General features: G+C 36.0%; 1 protein-coding gene across 1 annotated transcript in view; it reads left to right on the plus strand.

Annotated features, from left to right (window-relative positions):
* The window catches only part of MIPOL1 (mirror-image polydactyly 1), a 157,722-nt gene that overhangs the window by 13,705 nt on the left and 120,074 nt on the right, over positions 1-23,943 (plus strand). The window contains exons 5-8 of the mRNA XM_066552365.1: positions 7,048-7,234; positions 9,538-9,673; positions 10,615-10,720; positions 21,925-22,054. Coding sequence (XP_066408462.1) covers positions 7,048-7,234; positions 9,538-9,673; positions 10,615-10,720; positions 21,925-22,054 — 559 coding nt within the window. The remainder of the gene's footprint in view (positions 1-7,047; positions 7,235-9,537; positions 9,674-10,614; positions 10,721-21,924; positions 22,055-23,943) is intronic.

Raw genomic sequence — 23,943 nt, forward strand, 5'->3', positions numbered from 1 at the left:
CACAGCACTTACTCACCTCCTAAAAAATATCTCTAAGAGTTTCTATAAAAATGTTCTTTTCAAGTCTTATTTCAATGACTATCTGTCTTGTGTATCTTAAAGTGAGAGGAGATATACTATCTCAGAGATAAATCCAGGACCTTTATGAGTAAGAGTTACTTAAATGTTATTTGATAGTCCCCATCCTTTTGAGCTGACCCATGATGCTCTCTGCAGAGCCCACGGTCATGTATAGTTGGGGCACTGAATGGACAATGCATCTATGTTGTGATTTCCTCTTTGCTACTGCCAAGGGTTTGGCAGGTACTTTGGCTTTTTACATAGTACTTTGGCTGGGCAGAGCACAGAGAAATAAAAGGAATTAGCTTTGTTTTACGAATCTACTCTGAGCTCAGTCTTTGCCTGTTATCAGGTTCCTATGACTGCCATTCTTCCATGCTACAGAAGTGATTTAGTGAGATCTTAGAGTCCTACTGAATAATCTTGAATACTGTATAACTTGAAGCTTGCTGTTTTCTTTAAGCATCAGGAAACTGCATTATGAAGGGACAGCCATTTGCTCTTAGTTGCAGATTACTTGGTCTCAGTATACTACACTGCACTGAAGAAGAATTGCTAAGATAAGTAAATCTGTAGTAAGTCCAAAGACAATAAAGCTTCACTTTTTCATGTTGCTTGTTTTGGAGAAAGCATGTATTATGGACCTTTTATTACTGACCTTTTGTAATTGTTTCCTGAAATAGGAATTACTTTCTTGAAAGTTAGGTACAGCACTTTTTTTAGGATTAACTCTGAATTTTTTTGTAGGTCATGGGAAAGATAAACCAGTAAGGAAATGAGTCAAAAGTAATGAGCACCTTTGACATACGCATGTATATTGCATCTGTATTAGCTCAAATATGAATGAAAAAGGAAAGTACAGGCATTCTGAAAATGCATAAGACCTAAACCAACTCGTATCATTAATGTCAGACAATAGGATCAGATTTCTTCCACCAGACTAATTTTCTTTCTTCGCATATTTATGCCTACAAAAGCCTTGAATTTCAGTTCCTACTCATTTTCAGGATTTATGCCTTTTAATCATTCAGTAAAGGGCAAATTGTGGAACAGTCTAAGTCTTTCACAGTCATTCTGTTTGGTAGAAGTTCCAGTAGTTAAATAGCTTAGTGAATGAATGTTTGTCTTTTGACAAAATGGTTGACTCATCATTTTCAGCTCAAAAAGGAATATTCGGCCATAGTACTAATTTCATTTGCATGGCTTGAAAATTTAGTGGCCATCAGGCTACGTTTTTAGTCTTATTATTGTAGGAAAAACATTAGATAATTTGAAAGCCAATGATAAAGAATAGCAGTTAGTCAAGTGGAAATTAAGGTGAAGTTCTAAAGTAATGCTTTTACATGCATAGTTATTGCAGCAAGTGTTGTAGAGGTGTGATTTGCAATGGGGCAAAATCAAGTTCTTTTAAACCATAGGAAGTGTGTCCTATTATTCCAGTGGAAACAGGTTAGTTTTGTATAGGGCCAGGGTGGCTCTTTGCATAGATAGCTTTGTTGGATAGTGAATATTCCCTCCTCTTTGAAATTCAAAATGCTTGATATTATACAAACAAAAACCCCTCACAGACATTGAAGTTGTGTTTTTGTTTAGACTGAGAAGAAAAAAATATGTGATTGCAGCCCAGACCGTCAACAGCATCCTGGACTGCATCAAAAGAACTCTGGCCAGCAAGCTGAGGAAAATTATTGCACCTTTCCACTCTGCCCCTGTGAGACCCCATGTGAAGTACTGCATCCAGTCTGGGAACCCCAGCGCAAAAGTGTGGGCCTGTTGCAGCAAATCCAGACTTGGCCAGGAAGATGATCAGAAGGCTGGAGAACAAGTCCTGTGAGGACAGACAGGCTGAGAGAGCTGGGGTTTTTCAGCCTTGAGAAGAGAAGTCTCTGGGAAGATGTCACTGGGACATTCCAGTATTTGAAGGGGACTTATAAAAAAAGAGGGAGAGCAATTTTTACACAGGTAGATGATAGGACAAGGGGAAACAGTGTCAAATTAAAAGAGGAGAGATTTAGGTAAGATACTTGGAGACATTCTTTATCCACAGAGTGATGAGGTACTGAAACAGTACCTCAACAAACAGGTTGTCTGGAGAATTTATTAATGCCCTGTCCTGGGAAGTTTTCAAGGCCAGGCTGCATGGGGTGCTGGGCAACCTGATCTCATGGGTGGCCTCCCTGCTTAGGGCAGTGAAATTGCAACTAGATGATCTTTAGGGTCTCTTCCAACCCAAAACATTCTATGACTCTATGATTAACAGGAGGAATTCTGGAGGCTTTTATTAATTGAGGTTGACTACCTCAAATACAGCACAATGTTTTGTTCTAAATATTTTCAAATGTAGTTAATCTGAAAGTGTCACAGTGTCATAGCTACTGAATTTGCAGTCATCTTTGCTCCTGCTACCAGGGTGTCTATGGCTCATTCTCTTCCTTTTTGCTTTTGCTTTTTCTTATTATGCCTCTTACTGCCATCCTGCTAGGGGCTGGTTCCCTCATGCAGTCTTTTGCAGACAGATGAGAACATACTATGTACATGCCACAGACCAGCTTAAAACAAATACTAGTAAGCTATAGGTAGCAAGCCATAAGTACTATTACACTTGAAGCTGATTTGGTGCACCTGGAGCTTCTAGTGTCCCCATATTATCAGCAACCAAATCCGTAGCCTGTATGCATGTTCCACTGGGTTTTGTTTTTTTTTTTCCCTTACTCTTATTCTGTGGAGATTTCCCTGCAAACCTCTGAGGTGATCAGTGCATTTTAGTAGGGTGCTGAAAGACAGAGGGAAGGGGGCGTCCACTCAGTTTCTGCTGGATGATGGGACAGCTGAATGTGCTAAGTGGCGCAACAAGGGATGCTATTGCCTCTTCAGTCTTCCAGTTGAATCTGCACCTTCTGTGCATTTATCACTGTTGGTGTGGGATTCTCTAATGCTGTGCTTTCCCTGATCTCGGTGCTTATCCCCCATTTCTCAGAAGAAGCTGTGAGGAATAGTGGGTGTCTGCACAGTATGATGTGTTTAATGTTTTTACTTGACTTTTTAACCACTCCCAGCTTAACAACATTGAATTCTGTTCTGCCTTTACTGTTTCCAGCCATGACAGCATTATCTTCCCCTAACGTCCCTCACAATCAATTCCCAGATTTAATTCTAGTGTCTTCATATTCCTTCTTCTTAACATTTGCTTTTCTTTCCCGCAATGTGAACAAGCTATTCATTCAAGATAAATACATACAGAAGATCAGCTGTTCAGCTTCTCCCTATAGTGAAATATTAATCTGGGCTACTGAACTTATACCATTTTATATGGAAAAAAATTTGTTTAGTATACTCAAGAACCAGAATCTGCAGTGGTGGTACCACTTAATGAAATCTACATAATTTTTTCCAAAGCTTGCAGGGCTGTTTTACCCTTTCTCTGATGTTCCCTGTGCAGCCTGATTATTGCAAATGCTACTTACTCCCCAGTGTGTGTCTGCAGCATTGGTAATTAGTGCACGATACGATTTGCAGGAGGCATGAGCAAAAAAGCACTGAAGGGCATGTATTAAAATTGCTACTTAGTTTAGCAACAAGACAAGCTACCATGTATCAAAGCATAAATTATTTGATGTGGGGGTCATGGGCTGTATGAAGAACAATGTGGTTTTAAAAATAAATTGAGTCCTATGTCCATTGCTATGACAGTGTTCAAAATGTCTTCCCCAAAGCATTCTACTGACAAATTTTGCATGCTGATTAAAAAAAAACATTACAGCTTTATTAAATGAGTAAAAACCTCTCACCTCTGCCCGTGGGCAGAGTGCTTTCAGGTTTGGGTGGAAGAGACTGCCATCATCTTCTCTCTTAAAAGCCAGTGGAGAAAAGACAGATCCTCTGTGTTTCACCTAGTATTTCCAAGAATGCCACTTACAGCCTTCCTGTGATGCTACTTAGTCTTACCCATGTGCTTGAGGGAATTGAATCTGGATGAAAAGGTGTCCTGCAAATGAATGTTGTCTAAAGAGGCAGCATTAGCATTAATAAATACTAACACAGTTCTAGTACTATTCTAAATTCTCTTTTTTTTTCTTTAGCTGCAGTAATTTACAGTTAAAAACGCTTATCTTGACATGGCCCAAGGATTTAGCAGAAGTGTAACTGCTAATGCGGATATTTACCTCATCATGCAGTCATGTTCACTTCTGGTCTTAAAAATAAAAATCTGCCTTCTGAACTGACCTGTCATCTAGAGACCTTTTCTTCTTGTTTACAGCTCATATTCAGAATGTTACAGAAAGCCTGCTGATGCTCATCTGGCCCTCTTACTCCATGCTGCTCTTCTCTGTAGGCATTAGTGATACTGCAGGGGTGGCCTGGGAAGTGTTGCATGTGACTGTATGGCTCCAGGCATGATGATCGGGGTGTGGGAGCCCAGGTGGTGTTTGCCTTGATCCTTCTCTTAAGAGGGAGGGACATGGAGGAGGGTTGAGTAAGTAGGTGAGGCCTTCTTCAGAGAATTGGAAGAACTCTCATGTTCAAAGGTCCAGGTTCTCATGGGATACTACAGTGATGTTAATGATCTGCTGAAAGGACAACAGCAGGGCTCGGGTGATCTGGAAGTTGCTGGGGACAACTTCCAGTTAAAAATGATTGAGGTGCCAGCAAGGTGATTTCCAGTGGTCTCTGTCAACTTCAGTGACTCTTCTGTGGTCACTTCTTAAATCCTGGAATGAAAGGAGCAAATTAATAAAACAGGAACTGTGAAAAGAATAAAAACTCGCTCTCATGCTAAGGGAGGAGAAGCGGCCTAAAACATCATCTAAAGTTCTTAGCTCTCTGAAGTGAGATTTTTCTTCTCCAACTTTCATAGGGCCAAAGTAGAGTACCATGATGCTAAACAAAGAACAAAGCATCCTGGCAATACTGTCACTGGTTATTTCAACAGATATACATTGTGCTTGAATTCTTCCATAGAGTGTGACACACTTTGCTTGAGGCACTTCAAATATATATATAGCTTATAGAATAAGTGGATGCCCAAAGAGGAGGAGGGAGGAAAAGTTGTCATGGCAAGTGAAGCATTGCACGTCCCCTGGAGCATAATTTGCAACTGCATTTATACAGACACTGTGTCTGAAACAGGAGAAGTGAACAGGATATTTCATAGGAAGTTCTTTATAATATAAATCAAATGGGAAACACAACTCCCTATAAAATGCTTTGCAAGTATGGAAACTCAGACTAGGTTAGTTTTCAGGTAGTACTTACTGGAAAGGATTCAAAGTTTTGCCCTTACGTATTGTCACTCCCAAACTGAGTCAGGTTCTTGGAGTATATTTGGTGGGGTTTTTTTAACATACATTTCTTTAGAGATCCTTGCTCCCTACTATAAGGAGGAGTAAGAGATCAAATCTAGTTTTTAGATGTAGCAGCACTCCAGAGGAAATCTGCTCAAAAACCTGCAGGATTTCAATCCAGTGGAAACAGCATATACTTGTTTTGAAGAATCCAGGTGTCTGTGCCTTGTGTTCTTTCTGCACTAGGTGTGAAATGTTATGAGGAACATATTTCAGTCACAGTACTGAAAGTAGTATTGTACTTATCAAAAGACAAAGATGCTGATACTCTGTTGATTGTTGTTTAATCTAGTGTAAAGATCAGTGGTTGCAGTTTACAGAAATGGTTAGAGTGGATTCAAATAAGTTTGTGCTGAAGTGGATGCAGAGAATACAGATGAGCAGTGGGTCCCATAACTTTTTTCCTGGAGGTGGTAACACATAGCTTCATATTGGAAGTTGTTAAACTGACTCCAGCCAATTCCCAAGTCATCTCTTGGGGCCCTTGGGCTGTTGCCTGAGATCTTGTGTCTTTCCTCATTTAAGGAAAGAGGAATCTGTTGCAATACACTTGATAAACAGTTTTCAGTATTTTTACTTGGAAACTGTGCTTACAGCTGTGTTTACCTGCAGGATGGCCACATGATAGTCATTGATTTGTGATTTTGGTCTATTTCTACTTGATTTCAACTGTATAGACAGTTTCTTACTATTTTTGAGGAGGATGTTATAAGGTGGATCAAATAATATATGCCCGATATTTTATCCAAAACGTTTGGAAACACTAACTTTATTAAATAAGCAAAAGCTCCAATGTTTGTTCTCTACTAATCTAAATGAAAGAATGAAAAATATATGCACCTTTTTTCCATTTCCAGTGGTTTTAGGCTGCTTCCTTCTCATTTTTTAATATAATTCTATAATTAAAAGGTACTTGTTCTTACTTTATGAAAGAGCATTCGTGGTATGTGGATCTTTCTTTCATTTAAATGCCTTGATATCAGAAGTATGTCCTAAAAATATCTAGTAGCCAAGCTAAGAGAACTAGCTATCACACTCAACATTTTAATCAGATAATTTTTCCCTTTGGCACAATTTCTGCTTTGCATTCTTCAAGTTCTTTAGTTGTATGAGCCTGTACCTCACACTCTCCAGGAGTGAATAATGGTGCTTTAAATTTGTTGTTACTAATTACAGCTTGATGATACTCCTTTTGTAGCCAAAATGGATTTGAAAGGAACCTCACTATAAGACTCTAGTTATAACCTAAAATTTTCCCTCTCTATAGCAGAAATTCATCATATCTCACTATAGTAGAGCTGAATTTTGTAAGAGATAGGTAAATAATTTTCTACAGTCAGCATTATTTTAAGAAGTCATTTAAGAGGGAGGAGGGCGTAGGAAATGATGATGAGTTTTTCATGTTTCCATGAGAAAAATCCAGTAAATGGGTTGAAATTCCTACCTACATCCATCCATGCTGTAGGTAACAGGTCTCATTCCTTAGTGAAGGGACAAAGAAGTTGGGAATCTGAAACTAAATCACTTTTTCCTTTCTACTACTAGTATTTTATATTCTTATAACAAGCCATTTTCAAATAAAAAAATCTCAATTTGTGCTTTGTTATCCAAATGAGAAAATGTGTTTGCTTCTCTTCCCAATTAGAAACATACATGTTGGATCAGAAAAAAGAAGACTTTTGTGCTGAACTTCAGTTTTATAAGAATTCTCAAAAACACACAGGATTTTTTATCCAGGCAGAAACTGAAGCACCGAAACTTTCAGATTTGCGAGTAACCAGTCAAAGAGGAGGAGTCCTACCTAACTGTAATTCTGGTTCTGAAGAATCAAGGTAAACCCAGGAAATATCCCTCTATATAATTTTTCTAGATTCAAATTATTGACAATATACACGTGTTTTTTGAATAAATATAGGGAAATTTGCTTCCCACATGACAATCAGTAAGTCAGCTTTTTACTTAGAATCACCCTATCTGCCCTTCTTCCCTTGTGGAATGTAGCATTTCACCTCTGTATTCTTTAGCACTCATAGAATACATGATCACTGGAATGGTTTATATCACACATTGTGGGTATTTCAATGATTGTGATCTCTACAGAGAATTTTGCATATGCATGTTGAACAGAATAAAAAACAGATCTTGAAAACCTAGTAGTATCTGTGGCTTTATACAACAAGCACCTGAAATGTGATGAGTGAGTAGGAAGCAGGAATAAAGCAGGGTGAAGTCCAGATGAAGCTGGAAGAGTGAAGATGAGAAGCTGTAGTATTTTGTAGCAGTCTGTGACAGGAATCTGAGGACTGGCTAATATGATTGAGAAGTCTAATATAGACTCTGAAGATTTTATTGTGTCAATAATTTTGGTCATGTCTTATCACTAGTGTTTTAACTGAGCAGTGGCCCTTTATAGCGGTCTTAAGAAATATGTACACTCATTCTATATGTGACACAATGTACAAAGGTATAAGTAGCTGGTTAGTTGTACCTTTGACTAGCTTACTGGTTAAGGAACATGCTAACAGTTTTGAGTGACTTAGGCAGTCCGAATACTAATTTTCAACTTAGAGTGTGAGAGTTGTTTTTGAAAATGGGATCAAGGCTGCAAAGCCCTATTACATACTTTTGAAAAATACACTGATTCCTCACCCGTCTAGCAGATTCTACACTCAGTTTTGCTATCTTCATTATGATCTAATGGTGACTGTTTGGGCCAAACCCAATTCTTAAGACTTTTTCCTTTTCCTTTTTGCCTTTTTGCATTAGCAGCTGAGATTTTCTGTAAGGGCAATGCATCCTGCACTAAATGCCAAGTATAATCCAGACTGCTTAGGTACAGCCCAGCACAGAGTCACCCAAAAATTGTTCATTTTACCTTTCACCAGCACCAGTCCCACTGACAATCAGGCTTGTCTGGAACACCAAGATTAACCTCCCACAGCAGTCATCATGTTGAACCATCATCAGCTCCATGTATGTTATATGTAGGATCCTAAAGCTATATGCCAAAACCTGTCTTTGCCCAAATAGATTTTAATATATGTTAATATTTCTTGATACAGAAAAATCCAGGAAATGTTAAGTTAGTGTTGATTTGTGGTTTAGATGGTGGTCCTGGTACTGTCAATGTGATTTATCATTTTTAGTTTTAAGGAGAAGGGAGGAGAAAATAAATACAATGGAAGCAGGTGAAAAAAGGGTGGCTGAGTACAGAAAACTGTCTGCCTAAGATAATGACTCTTTGGAGCAATAGATAGCTTTCTTTATATTTCTAGGATGTGAATTACAAATAAAGTAATGTCTACAGTGGAAGCAGGAGTTCAGAGGGTATAGCTTTTCTGTGGCTACTTCTTATTGGTTATTAGCTATGAAATGTATAACCAGAAAATGCTTAAAGAAAGCAAATGTTATAAATATTTGTTAGTTCCTTTCTAATCATTCATTTTCTGATTTTGCTGCCATGTTACAAATGAGATCTGAATAATCTGTGAGTATCAATGGATACTCAAGAAGTTTTATGAGAGTCTTACTTTGAGAGAATTTTTCTGGCCGTTGAATCTTGTCTTGTTTTAAGTTGTCTATGGCTAGTAAGTTATTTTAAAACTCCAGGTGACATACAGTATGGAAATCCTGTTGTCAGTTATAATATTTAGAATCATACCATCATTTTACAGATTTCTTCAAGATGAATTGCTAGATTTTTAATGGATATTTTCATATCACTTCCTGTGGAATCATTCTACAAAAAAATTTGGTTTGCTTAGACCTGAGCATCACTTTGACCCCAAATGTTTTATTGCTGTTTTCTCTGTGTTAAGCAATGGTTTTTAGTATTTGCTTTCCTTAAGCATTTGCTGTTTATAGGCTTCATAGCCCATTTATATTCATCTGGTTTTTGCCTTAGTACTGTAGGATATTTATTTACTATTCCAGATTTGCAGATTCTTTTCAGAATTACAGCTTTAAGAAGTGGCAGAAGGGCATCCATTTTTTCTATATAATACATTTGCAGTGGTTAACAAGTTTGTTAACAAGTTTTGATAATTTATTTCTCTGCATTTTGTTTCAGAGGGGTGGAACAGCAACTGTTTTTTAATTATTTTTCATTTCTTTTTTTTTCCCTTCAAAAATGCAGCAGTGTAAAAAGAAAGGATAGCAGGATGCTCCCTGAATTTATATCCTCATGGAATGATGCTGAAGATTTAGGTGGAAGAACAGAAACTGCATTCCTTTTAAAAGAATTGGACACTCTGAGGGCCAAAAATAAAAAGGTACAATTAAGATATTCAAGATACCAATATTTGCTTTTTTATAATTGCCTTGCAAAACATACATTTTAAACTGTGTCTGATTTAGTTTTGTTATTTATTTTAGTGCACCAATCACTAGTTTCCTGTAATTTTGGATTTTTAGTATTTGCTTAACAACTATTTCTCTGGAATTAAAAAAAAACCCTCCAACCTACTCTCTGACTTTTTTGATCAGTGAAATAGATTCTTGCATCCTGGATGGAAACCAATGAAAACCAAAGACTAGACCAGGATTTCATGGGTGGAATTCAATTAATGTGCCCTGATAACTCAGATTTATTGAAGGGGAGAAAATTCCGTCTTCCTTGAACACTGCATTGCTTTTAGTGTTAGCTGTGGTTGCATGTGCCTAAAAAAATCTAACAGTCTCTAGTCTTTCCATGAAGTGTAATTGAATATTCAAGTTCAGATATCTGTCCAAAAACAGATTTAGTAAATACCCTTTAAAAGAAAGGCCTTGATATGTGAAAGAATACCAATCTTCCATCTGATGAAGAATATGAAAAATATGCATTTACACCAGTCTTTTCAGACTGTGATGTCTGTATCTTGGTAGGAAACAGGCTATTAATGCAACAAGCTACATTATATTCCATGCAATTCTGAACTTCCTCAGCAAGAAGGACTACAGCTGGTGAAACCCAAGGAAGAGAATCACAAATAAAAACAATGGCATGTGCATTGCTACTTGTCTCACGGAGCAAGATAGGCCAGATGTTAAAAATCGTATTCTTAACATTTGTTCTTTAAACAAATAAATATAATAAATTGAACTTCTGGTTTAATGCTTAGTATTTGTATTTTGGGGGTGAGAAATCGTTGTTTGCAATTTTATTGTGGTTGAATTACTTTTTGACAGTTTCAACCAGATAAGAATCTTACTGTCCACTTGCTCAATTCAGCTTCAAGATAAGCTGGCTGAAAAGGACAAGGAGTTGAAGACAATGAAACTGGACTTAGAATTGCAAGACAGAGCTACAGAAGCTAAGATTGCAGAAAGGATTGCAGGTACAGTAGGCAAGCGTTTAACAGATGGCTGTATGGCTCATACAGTACCCGTGGTTGCTATATGACGTGTCCTAGTGAATGTTAGCTTTATTTGCTAAAGGAGGGAAGATTTGACTTTTTTTTTTATGTGTGGCTGTTTAGAGTTGCTTAGAAAATAGATGGCTTTAACATCCTGGTACTGGTATTAGTAGGAGCTTTACCTGTATTCAAACTGATTTGGGCATTAAATGCATTGTTAACACCATGTCAATCCAATCACAAAAAGGTTGTTTGTTTTGTTGGAAGGTCCTGAACAAACAAGGGGAAATAATGATTACCAGTGCCTCTACCTTTCAACCAGCAGTTCAAATACCACTTATTGTTTTAGCTGGTTCAGAGCAATACTACCCCCTCTCCGTGTTTGGAGATAGTCTCACATTCACCTCAACCAGGGACCTGTGCTGTTCTTGAAAAATCTGCTCTTTGGTAGTTAAAATGAATTTTTGTCAGATGATGCCATATATCCAGTGAATTAAGTTTATATGAATTCTCAGAAGGAAAGGTTTTTAAGTTTATATCTGAAAGTGAACATGTGCTTATATTTGTTGTTAATTGTTCTTTGGATAGACATACAAGCATGGAGACAGTTTGTATTCTGTGCTTGTGGAAACTGCTAATGTAATAAAGCTGGGCATTCTTATTATTGAAAAGTGACTGTGTATACAGTGTACCCCGTAGATGAAAAATAATCTCAGGTTTTCATGAAGGTGTTTAAAAAACATTAATGGGAGTGCTTTTATAAATTCATTGAATCATTTGTTCAGAAAGAAAGAGTTAGCTTGGTAAAATTGTTGCCTCATAGGTCACACACACTTCATAGAGTATTAATAGTACTAATAGCTGTCCCCAAAATATTTGTACTAAAGGGAGGAGTAAGTGTCTTCAGGAAAATGGAGCAGATAATAAACTCTCTAGCTGAAAAACAGATGGCTGACATTCCACTTAATAACAAACTCCTGAGAATATGGTATAGTGTGAATATTATAGATGGAAAAGAGAGTTCCTAGATTTTCTTGATGGGGGAAGGGAAAGTCAAATCTAATCAACATCTTAGGAAAAAAATTAAATACAGGCATAATTTTTACTCTTATTTAATTTCACATAACTGCTTGCTTTATTTTCACACAAAAGAAAAAACTGCACTATGTGTGTGTCATTGTTATATCTACCAGCCGAAAGCTAACGCAGATTGTTTGGCTTGAATATGAAGTTTTGTGTTTGTTCCTGGATATTTGCCCAGTGTTTTTACCTCTGTACATGGTTCTCTTTGGTAGAGGTGTTCATTGCTCATTAAAACCTGGAAAGAAAGGTGTGTCAAAAACACAGATAGTTTTGTTTTTATGGATATGGTTGAAATACTTGTTAGGAAATTGTTGTTTTCCTACACTACTGCTTAAAATTTCTATTGATGTCCTAAGCATATTTTTTCTTCAAAACAGAGTGGCATGAATATGGAAATAATAATTTAACATGCTTATTCTGTTTTTAAAGGAAGAAGAAACCAAATTTTAAAGACAGCTACATAGTGAAATAACAATGACCTTTAAAAAATAATCTTTTTTTCTCCTTTTATGAGTACAGGAAGTGTAAAATCCTTTAAATGCTGAAGAGAGAGGGCAAGAGGCTACTTTACTACTTAAACTGTTTCCCAAAAGGAAGCATTGTTAATACTTCACACTTTTTTTGCTTCCTGTCTTACAGTTCTAAGAATGTTACCAAATTTGGATAAATGGTTTAAAATCTGGAATTATGTGAACCAGACTGGATTTGTGGAAGCCTGTGTGTGTCTCTCTCATAAAAGCCTTGGGGAGAGTTCTAATGGACAAGCAGAACCTAATAAAGAACAGACGGTGTGTTCAAGGAAAAACTTATCCCCCTGCATTAAGTTCTTTGAGGAAGGGAGAACACATGCTGCTGCAATTTCAGGTTACTAGTTAATGTTTAATTACTGCAGTGTGTATAACACATGGTATAGTGAAGCTTGTAAATATGGGTGTTTGCATTTTTATTATTACTTAGTACTGACTTTATGATAAGTAAGTGACTCCACAAAATTATATTGTAAAGAACATAAGAAAGGTACACCATAAAAGTGTTATCTACTTTGAGGAATATTAGAATTCTGTTTTGAAAGGTAACCCTCTAATTGATAGGTTTTACCTCATGGAAAGAATTGAAAAGTGAAGACAAAGGGCATTTTGAAATGAAGCTACAACAGTTTACAGAAACAAATAATCCAAAGACTGTCATTTTGTGATTTTTAAATTGTTCAAAGAAAAAGTAAAGAAAAAAAGGGTACATTTGTGCAATACTTCATGAGAAAAGAAGAAAAAGTAGAATTAAAGCAGAAGATAAACATGATGGAAGAAAAGTATTATACTGTATGAAGTAAATAACTTATTTTCAGAATGTTTTAATTTTTAAATTTTGTTAGCTAGCCTTGAAAACATATTTTAAAACTTCCTTGGATCCTTATCTCTATGTCAGCTAGTTATGGCTAAAGAAAATTAGAGAATTTAAAGTTTTGATTTTAGACTTTTAGGCATTAAAGACTATTGTTTCTGGTGGACATAGTAACCACAGGTTCCTGTAGCTTATTCATTATTCTTCTGTTGGATTTTGTGTCATTCTGACCCGATGTCAGAAGCTACTGTTGGTTTCACTCCCTCTCATGAAGAAGAACAGAGGTGGAGGCAACATCTGGAAAAGCCAGGGAAGCAGACATCATAAAAGAACAGACACCAGGATAGTGTAAGCAAAAAAGGGAACACCACGTAGGAAGCGGGTATGAAGAATAGCCAGATCTGAAAGTTGGGTGTGCAGAACTTTCATATGTTAAGCAGAAAAGAGAATGGGTGTCTCCTGTGGGAGTGAAAAGGGGAAGGAGCATACATCTTCCGAGGACAGACTGAAAAATCAAGATGGAGGCATTGCAAAGGAGTGAGTCTTCAAAAAACGGAGCTGAAAGATCAGATCTCACTTTGGATGGATGTAGTAAGTGACTTCATTTTTTCCTAATGGAAGAATTAAGCAGGGGATATATATATGAACTTATAGAGGAAGGAGCTGGTAGAGTGTAAGGGAGAGTTGTAGAGCATAGTGGTAATAGACTGGAAAAAATATCAAAGCCCTGTTCTCACAGTGCCATCACTGCAGCAAGATAAGATAGTTGGCATCAGATACAGAGCTCTTGGAATATTTTTGTTGCTATCAGAGTATATATTGAGACTAAGAATAATTCTGAACAAAATAAAATAAAAATACTTATGCTTAAATCTTTCTGTAGCAACAGCTATTCCATGAGTTGGGTTTTTTTTATGCCAGTATCTTAATAATAATGTCACCAAAATTTAATACTTTCTTAAATCAACATCAGCTCAGCAAGGTTGAGTCCAGCCCTGTTAGGGATTTCACACCATTTTTATTGCCTGAGAACTGTAGATGCTCTCTGAAAGACCAAGGTAATGATAGGAAATACAGTGTGGAAAAAGAGGAAAGCAATGCTTCTAACATGGTGGTATATATCATACAACTTTCAGTCTCTTGGAAACTAGGGCAATATACCTACAATGAAGTCCCTATTTCGGATCTGTTTTTATGAAAATGTTGTGAATATACATTCATGGTATTTTGGAATTCTTGAATATGGTGTGGAAATATTCATGAACATTATTTGAAGTTTTCTAAATTAACTTGAAAAATAATTACTGGATATGCATATGCAATAGATTTAATAGCAAAAGTAAAAACAAATATCCAAGTGGCTGTTAGCTTAGAGTTAATTTGATTTAATATCCATAAAGTGAGAGGAAATAAGTAATCTTGCCAGTAATAAACTTTGGGTGGCAATAACTTTCAGCACAGAAGAAAAGTATTTTCCATTTCTTCCAAGCTCACTTTAGAGTCCCTTTTTAGATGTTATTTTTCTTTCCTGCATGTCATCCATTAAAGATTAGCTGTGGAAGGTTGGAGCATGGAGAGATTATGAATGACAGAACAACTCCTGCAGAATAATAATCAGTTTTTGGTATTTAATGCTGTTTGACTTTTGCAGACACATTTCTTATTAACCTTTGGTACAAACAGAAATCCAGGTTCCTGATATCTCATGGAGAAGATGAATTCAAGATCCTCTTCCAATTAAACTGAAATAAGGCCAATATTGGGCTTTAGCCAAGAGAACTCAGTAGTTCCCAACTCTCATGTTTATAAACCTAAATATGGATGATATTTTACAGTTTAAGAAGGTAATGCATATACTTCCCTAAACCAGTTTTCTGTGCATAATTTATTTACATAATTAGTCTGTATAACTCTTAGGGGGTTTGTCCTATTAAATGCTTCATTATGAATACTATTTCCTGAATATATTTTCAAAATATTTTCTGATAAATAACACAATTTTGAAAATAGCTGCATGATCTGAATCTTCTGTATGGGAAGGTAGACAATCCATCTAAAGAACAGAAAAAAACCACAAGGTGGGGGCATCATGACTGGGAAATTCTTGGCTTAATTTTTAACAGCTTAATTTGAAATAATATGATTTTACCTTCAGATTGTCAGAATTGTTGATTGTGAAAAAGTTGCATACAGCTCTTTGAAGTACAATATATGATGAGCTGGCATAGATTAAAATGTCAATTACTAAGCTATTGATCTGTGGAAATTGTATGTAAAAAAGCAAGCCAGTTTCTTCTGCATTTTTTATGACTAGTCTGTCCTTTCTTCCACACAAGTGCTAGGTGAGCATAAAGAATTGGGTTTTATTCAGGAATAAAAAGGTCTGCAAATTATCTACTTCTTGGGGTGTTACAAAACTTTCCTTTAATGTGACAAATTATAACTTGCAAACTTTAATGCAATGTTTATATTTTCCCCCTAAAAGTAAATATTCAGGCATCAGCAATTACTGAAGAAAAAAGTTTAACAGCATTATGGTTTGAATTTTGAAGTCAGCTGTGTTTAGTGTGTTAGAGGCAGAGGCTTAAGTATTGTACAGGGATTGGCTTTCACAAGAACTGCCTTGGGGTCTGTGTATAATACTCTCTCCTATTCTTTTCCACTTTATTTTTTTTTAATTGAATTGTGATCTGAGTACATAAAGAAAACCCTATGCAGAGCTGCCACTAAACAACTTCAGCCTTTTATTAAGAACACTCTTTTTATAGCATTGGAAATGTAGGAGCAGATGAATGCAATGCACTAAATACATACAACAAACACAAAGCAATAAAGAAGTCAGTGTGTTCTATCAGTGTTTGTTCAGATTGCTTTATCTATAAAGTCACATTTAGGTGTAAATTACTTTTAGTCTATAACTCCTGGTATGGACTGGTGAAAACCCTTAAGTATTTTTCCTATGATCTTCTTATTACTATTTTACTTCTAGTTTTTCAGTTGTACATCATAACTGAAAGTAAATGAATGGTAGCTTTCAAAAAGAGCTAGAAACTTAAGTTGTCTGTTTCGTAATAGAACATGTCAACACTATTTTTAAGTTGACAGTGAGCCCTGGAGTTCCTGATAGTTTGCCATTAACCTGAATAAGAACTCTGTAAGTGCTTTAGAATTTGAACATTTCTGGGGATTATCTTCATTTTGTAACATGTATAAGCAGAGACCAATTAATGACACATTTTAAAGGCTTTCATGGCAATACAGGGGTTTTTTTCTTTATTTGGCTATGATAAGATTGACTTATTTAGAAGTTGTGAGCACAGTCATTAAATTTAATAGAAGGAAATCTCAGAGGATTTTGATTTCTAATTTGAGTGGATGAAAAATACATACAGATTTGTATTTCTGCAAGGAGAACAAGCATATATCCATACAGTCAAATAAAATTTAATATATATGTAAAACTTACTTATATTGAAAACCAGTTATTGTAGTGTAATAATATTTACTGTATCTTCTGAAATACAGTAGCACTGTGTATAGTGATCTCATATTTTCTTTAGAAGACTTGGCCTGTATTCTAATTTTACTTTTTTTTAATGAGTAATTTTAAAAAGTGATTTCTGCTGCCATAAATAAGTGATTTCTGTTTTTAGTCCCAACATTTTCCTCTTTTGCCTCTCTTACTCAGTTTATTTTATTTACACTGATGACCTCTAGGAAATAAGCAAACAGACTTTTATCCTGGGACTTGTGCTTTCCTTGCTTCCCCCAAAGTTCCATGTTTGGAAAATCATGAAACACTGTTTAAACTAGAATGATTTCCAGCACACCTTCTCAGTAGTGCTGTTTTAAAGGTGGTTTAAAAAGTATAGGAGATAAGTTTGCCAAAAGAATCAGGTTCAACTAAGAAAATATGTACACTGCTTTGACTCAGTAAACTCATACTTGGTATGGTTCATCTTCTTCATATTTACTTTTGCCCATATTAGAAAACAATTAGCTTACTAAACAAATTTGAGTATTTGGGATAAAAAAATCTACTTTGAGTCTCTCTCATTTGACTAAGAATTACATGAGATTTGATAAGCTTGTTTAAAAATGGACATATCCAAATATTATTGTAAACACCCATTGATTTGTTTTACCTGCAATATAAGTATTTTACTTAGTTGGCTTACATAGTAGCTAATAATATTTGTTAATGTAATTTAACTGCTGTGAACCTTTACTGAACAAATATTGAAATTTATACAAGTCAAAGAAAGAGAATCTCTAATGACTTTTGTAAAAGCTTCCATTTAATAGTTAAGGAGAAAAGTTTATATGACATACCAGATGCAATTAACAGTAGATTTTACATTTAATAAAAAGAAAGAAGCATATGTATTTGCTTTATTCATTCCATCATAATTTGCATTAGAGCTGTGGGTGTTTAATGAGCAAATTCCAGCTAAAATGCTATATTGATTTTCTAAGTGAACTTTGTAATAGCTATCTACCTTACAAAAGCTCTCTGTTTACAATTGTTTTCTTTACTAAAAACTAAAAATGTTTTAGAATTGATGAGTTTAGCATAATGATTCTTTTAAAATAAAGAGCTCTTTTAGAGTGTGCAGGGGTTTTAGTTACAAGGAGAAAGATGTTATTAAAATATTAAAAAAAATAAAGTTTATACAACTAAACTAAAAGTGCTGTACTTTTATAAACTACAATATTTGCAAGCATGGGAAAATAATCCTTTTGTTTTAATTCAGTTCTCTGGGATTTAAATATTTTAACTCTTGAATGCCATTATATATTTATTTATGAATTAGTAAATGATACAATTAATTTTAGCTTAATACTAGACTATTCATACTGCATTTCTGTGTGTCATTTTCTTACCTGAAATATGAATTCTGTACAAATTTGTGTTTCTTCTTGGTCAGGCCTCAAGACGGAAAGGATAGGGGTGGCTGGTATGCCACTAGAAGGTCTCCAAGGAAAACCTTATAATGGTGACCAGAGCAGTTGGTGAAAAAGTAGCTGGACCTGTTTTTCCTTTGGGTCAGGCACCTAGTCAGTGTAGCAGTATGGAGTTAGTATTTTGCTGGATATGTCATATCTTGAATGGAATTTAGAAGCATGACTTGATATTAGTAATTTTTCACCTCACATTTTAAAGAAGCATAGGGATGATAGTCTGGATAATTTTTACTCTTTCTAACATGAAGGAATGTCATGTCACTCTTTCATAGACTCTAACTGGACAGCTTATACATCACTTGTTTTCCTAGATATGGCACAAAATGTTTTGCTTTGCTGCTGCATTGAGACCTAAATGTGTATGCATTTCACTTATTTCAAGCATGCTGTGGTCCTTACGGTCCTGAACTTCTACTTGGTGACTCATCCATAGCTCAGTGTGAATGGGGAATATTCAGACTACCTGCAATCATGTGACTGTGATAATATTCCCTAGAGTAGGAAAAAAGGAATTAAAAAATGTTAGATAGGAGTCAGAAATGTATAGCCACTGGGTAAAAAAAAATCAAACCTAAATTCAGCTTTGGCTGGTGAAGAGATCAGGTGACTTAGTCATCCATAGACCATTAAAATGAGCTAGACGAGGTCTTTAAATATTTTTCAAATAAGTAACCTCTTTTGGAAGTGTCAGTATTGCTATGTTGTATTAATATGCCATGTATCTAAGTATCTTTTGTTTTTAAACTTAGATTACTATGCAAGCATCTTACATGGTTTTCTGCATTTTCCCTAATCTGTTTTAGTATTGAACTTGCAATATTACTTTTAAGAAACAGAACTAAAAACCAGACACTTTTAATTGATATAGAATGACATAGAAGTGACATGAATTTTTATTTATATATATATATATATATATAATTTACATGAATTATATAGAATTTTTTAATGCAGTTTGGGGATCTGGTCTGTGGGATATTTACACCAATGCTTTACTTTAGTGGAAGGATAAGAAAACAAGAAGAAAGAATTGCTCAATAAAGTTACTTTTCATAGCTGCTGGTTAAAAGACAGTGGTTTGTAATAGACTTGCCTGTTCAAAGGCAATTAGCATCTGAGCTGCTGTCAGGGGTGGTAAGATTTCAGATAAGCTGCATGCTTAAATAACTTGAAAAATATCTTTTTCTGAATGCTTTCATACTGTTACATGTACATTACTTTGGTTTAATGACAAAGAAGAAAAAAATATGTTTTTTAAAAGCCTGTATAGTCATTATTACCACTGGCCATATTTATGCAGAGAGGGACTGAGATATGCCAAAAGACAGTCGCTCTATGTGTACATGTACATTCAAGATCCATTGCAGGAGTCAACAAACTGTGGGGTTTCATGCTGAGGTGAGGGTGTTCTAAGGTCTGACAGAAGTGGTGCACTTGAACAGGCCAGAAAGAAGTTAGCTAAACTAGAAAATAATTAACCTCAGAATAGTAATAAGTGCCAAATCTTCAGTTATTTTAGACAATTTTCAATTCATTGCAGCAGTTGTTTTCAAGGTGAAAATTGCATAGTGTTTCCACTTGCAGCTTTATGGAAAGGGTTCTCTGTGAAGTGTCTCTGTTATGGTGCTAGATAAACTGACATAATTTTCTGGAGAAGCCATAGCAAACAAATATATTTAGGTACTGATAGGTAATAATTACCACAATAATTACCACAGAATCAAGCTGCCTGTGTATTCCAGATCCAGTCAGGACATAGCAGTTGCACTGTAGTTTACCCAGGCAGTCATTGCTCTGGCACTAGTTTCCCTGCCATCACAGATCTCAACAACTGAAGTGGAAGTCTGGTGAGCTGAAATGCGCAGTCTACGTTACCTCCTATGGTTTTTTCTTGTCCTTGCTGAGCCACCTACCTTTGCAGATATCAGATGCATTCTCTGCAAGTGCTGCAAACTTATTGCTGGATACCAGCCAGTGCAAACGCAGTGTTACAGCTGCCTTGGTCCTTAGTTTTTCCATTCCACATCAAGCAACGTTTTTTTGTTGCAAACAGGGGAAATAGATCTTCAAGGAAAAAAAAAACCACTATTCTTCTGGATTAAAGAGAATTTAATCAGTGTTTGTTAATTTTTGCATGCATTTCAAAATCTGTGCTTCCAGTGCTGAATTTCTTTTGGTGGTGTTGTTGGGACACAACTGTTATAGCTCTGACCTGATGACTAGGCTTGTGGCTCCTCTGCAAAATTTTTGTGAGGGGAAGGACTGGACTTTCACAATTAACATTTAGCCTTTCCCTGTCTGATTTTGTGTAATGGGCTGTTAGCCTGCAACATTTTGCTAGGCCTGCAAAAAATGCTTCCTTACTCCTCAGTGACAGTCTTCTCCCCAGCTTGAGGACAAGAAGATTCCTTTTTTCTTGGTACTGATAAAATGTATTTTGTGCCAGTAATATAGTTGCTACAAAAATGTGCTACTGTGTTTCTGTTGTTTCATTCTGTGAGGACAAATATCATGTTTCATTATGTATTCCACTATGAAGTTTTTTGTGCAATATGTACAGAGGTGAAGTAAGAGTAAAATAACAAATAAAGGCAAAAAAGTTGATCTCAATTTAGGTAAGAATGGAGGGACAAAAGCTCTAGACTTTTAGTAAAAAGGAGGAAGTAAAGAGGGAGGAAGACTTTCTTTGAGATCGTAATGACTTAAGCAGTGGTTGAGGGAAGAGCAGATAGTTCTGAAGGGAGTAAGGAAGCCCAGCAGCAATGCCTTAATAGAGAAAATTCTTGAGAAAGAAACATCAAAATTTGAAAAACACTATGTTAGGAGACTATGGCTATGCCCCAGTTTGACAGACTAGAAGGGCCAAGGAGAATGGAGAATTCAGGAACCTACAGATCTCAGTTGAGATTTTGAGGTTCCAGTGAGAGAGAATATAGAACTCTGTCTTGGACTGACAGCAGTCATACAGCATCCTGAAAGTCCCTAGACATTTTGAATGCATGGTTTTATGATGACTGTGAGGAGAGATTTGCAGTATTGCAGAGGGAAATGATGAAAGTATGAATAAAGATTTTAGTGGAGGCAGGGTCGGGGTAAGGATTCTGGCAGTGTGCCAGAGATGGTGTTAGACATATTGACAGGGGAGAGGCAGGGAGAAAATGTAAGCTCAGGATGAGGAATGACTTGAAGGTGTTAGTTTGCTCCTAAGGATAGACAGTAAATCTTAGTTTATTGGTACCTAATGCTCCAAGGTCCATGTATGCTGTAACAGATAATATAACAGTATATTACACAATAAAGTAAAGGCTTGGCAGAGGAGAGATGCCAGCTGTGCCACTCTTGTGATACCAGAGACAGACTATAAAAATATTAGAGTTTTTAATATCACTGTGCCACCCTGATAGGAAGCGGTCTGATGGTAATAGTTTTAATGTATGATTACTTTTAACTCTGTGTCCTAGAAGAAACTTGCTAGTGTCTTATATGATTCTGAGCTTTACAATTACTTTTCCATTAAGCAAGTATTCAGAATGCCCAGCAAATCACTTTCTTTCCCTGTTACATTTTATATAGGGGTGAATTTGAAAACACATAGCTTTATTTAATACCTTAAAGTATTGAGTGTAACAATTAACAGCAATTTAGTGTTGTGTCTAAGAAGCAACATAGACTTTATGCAGAATAATCCAAGGTCATTGGAGAAGTGTTGATTTTAGGAGTGGGTGGCAAAGGCCAACATAAGTGCATCTAATAGTGCTTTTCCCTGTCAAACTTGTTTGTTGAACACACTTTTGCAGCTCTGGTGGAAGAAGTTTATTCTGCTCAACGGGAACGTGATGAGGCTGTCATGGCAAGGCTTAGGTTAGCCAATGAAGAGAGAGATGAAGCATTTCTGCGAGTCCAGCATTTAGAAGAGTCTCTCAAAGAGTAAGTATACATTTCCTGCACCATGTAAAAAGGCTATTGTGTCACTCTGTGACAGTCATAAGCTGCTCAACAGTGGTTATAGGAAAACTTAGCACATTATTATCCGTGCAATAAAATAAACTAGGGCTAGTCTTACTGTGTTATTGGTTCATTTGTTTGCTGTTTTATAAAACCCTGTTTTTCTCTGGAGACTGAGAGAAGGTGAATAATTTTGATCACAAAAATTAAAAATATAATCAAAAGCTTCAGTATTGATTTATTGAGGGAGAAATAAGATGAATGTGACATTTTATAGGGATCTTTTGACACAGAGTACCAGAATGTCAGTCAAAAGATGCACCATATAGGAAATCAATCAAGCCTTTAAGCCCACCAGGCATTTCCTTCAGCAAAATTTCTACTAATTATATGGGTGACACAGTAAAAATATATGGGTTTTTTCCCTATCTTTAGTGTAGGAGCAGTTTGTGAGGTAGTAAGGGTACAATTAATAGTTCATAGATTTTTATGTATGCCATTTTAACTCAACAGAAATAGGCAATCATATGTTAAACAGAACTAAGTCAGGGGAAAATTATAAAGAGTAGTTTCTTTCTCCCTTGGGATATAGGCAGCTTTGAAGCTACAGTTTGCTTCTCCATACAATCCTTGGCCATCTGATTTGTGATGATCTTGGTGATCATATTTGTTAGTCCCACAAAGACTAGAGTGGCTGAGAAATTTCTCTTACTTTTCTGCCAGGAGAAATACAAAGAAACAAGCTTTCCATGGCAGGAGACTGAAAAGGTGCAGTTATTAGTTTACTAAATGACAGGCAATGATGTTTTAATTAATTGATTCTACTAAGAACACTCCTCTTTCAGGCAGAGAACCAGTCATCTTCTTTTGGGTATTGTTATAGTTCAGGCCAGACAATATTATCTAAATTAATTTCAATAATCTGCACATAGTTTGTCCACCATTACTCTGTAGAATTTACAAGTTAATAGAGTAGTCTTGTATGTTCCAAGAGTAAAGAAAGTTTTGTATGGCTACAAACATCACATAATCCTGTATATAAACAGTTAGCATAAACTCAAGATCTTTGATCTTAAAGCTCTCAAGTAGTGCAGAAAATTAATTATTCTGGTCAACAAACTTGGTCAATGACTCGGGTTTCTGGCATATTGCTGCTTTCTCTGCAGTGGAATCCATAGACACATGAGTGGCAGTTCTTGACACACATGAATCCCTCAAAACACCTTCACTTGTCTTGAAAACTGACTTAGTTCTAAGCAAAAGTATGAGAAAAGAGAGGAAACTACATTTCTCAGAGAACATGCACAGTACCTTCCTCAAAAAGGTGTCATTGCAGAAGGCACTGGAAACACTGGTAATGCCAAAGTAGTACTTGTTCCCAGGAGAATCAGTAACTCCCTTGACTGATAGTTTGAAGCCAAGCTATTACATTTTATTGCTATCATTTAGAGAACAGCAGTTGTACTAGCTGTCATCCACTTGGGTGTTCTTTCCCATGCTCTATAGAGAGGTCTGATACCCTGATGCCATTCACAGTCTCAGAACTGGTTTAAGAGATTTCCCTGTGGAGAATATCAGCTTTCTTTTCTAACTACCACCCTTAATAGTTTCTTCCTTCCTTATGGTGGTTGTTCAAAAGGTCAAGTTCCCTGTCTGAGATGTGGAGCACATAGAGATTTGGGGTTTTTATAAAGAACATTGGCTACTTGTGCCACACTCATCAAGTTTTAGAGCACAAGTCACTCTTCCCATCTGCTTTGGACTTACTCCAATCAGAGAACTTTACAAGAGTGGAATATTGAACAGCCTGCCAACCTTTATCAAGTGCTTTAATTCTTTCTTTAAATTAGCAGCTGGAGCAGTTCTATTAT

This window comes from Molothrus aeneus, chromosome 6 (genome assembly GCF_037042795.1).
Source record: "Molothrus aeneus isolate 106 chromosome 6, BPBGC_Maene_1.0, whole genome shotgun sequence".
NCBI lineage: Eukaryota > Metazoa > Chordata > Aves > Passeriformes > Icteridae > Molothrus > Molothrus aeneus.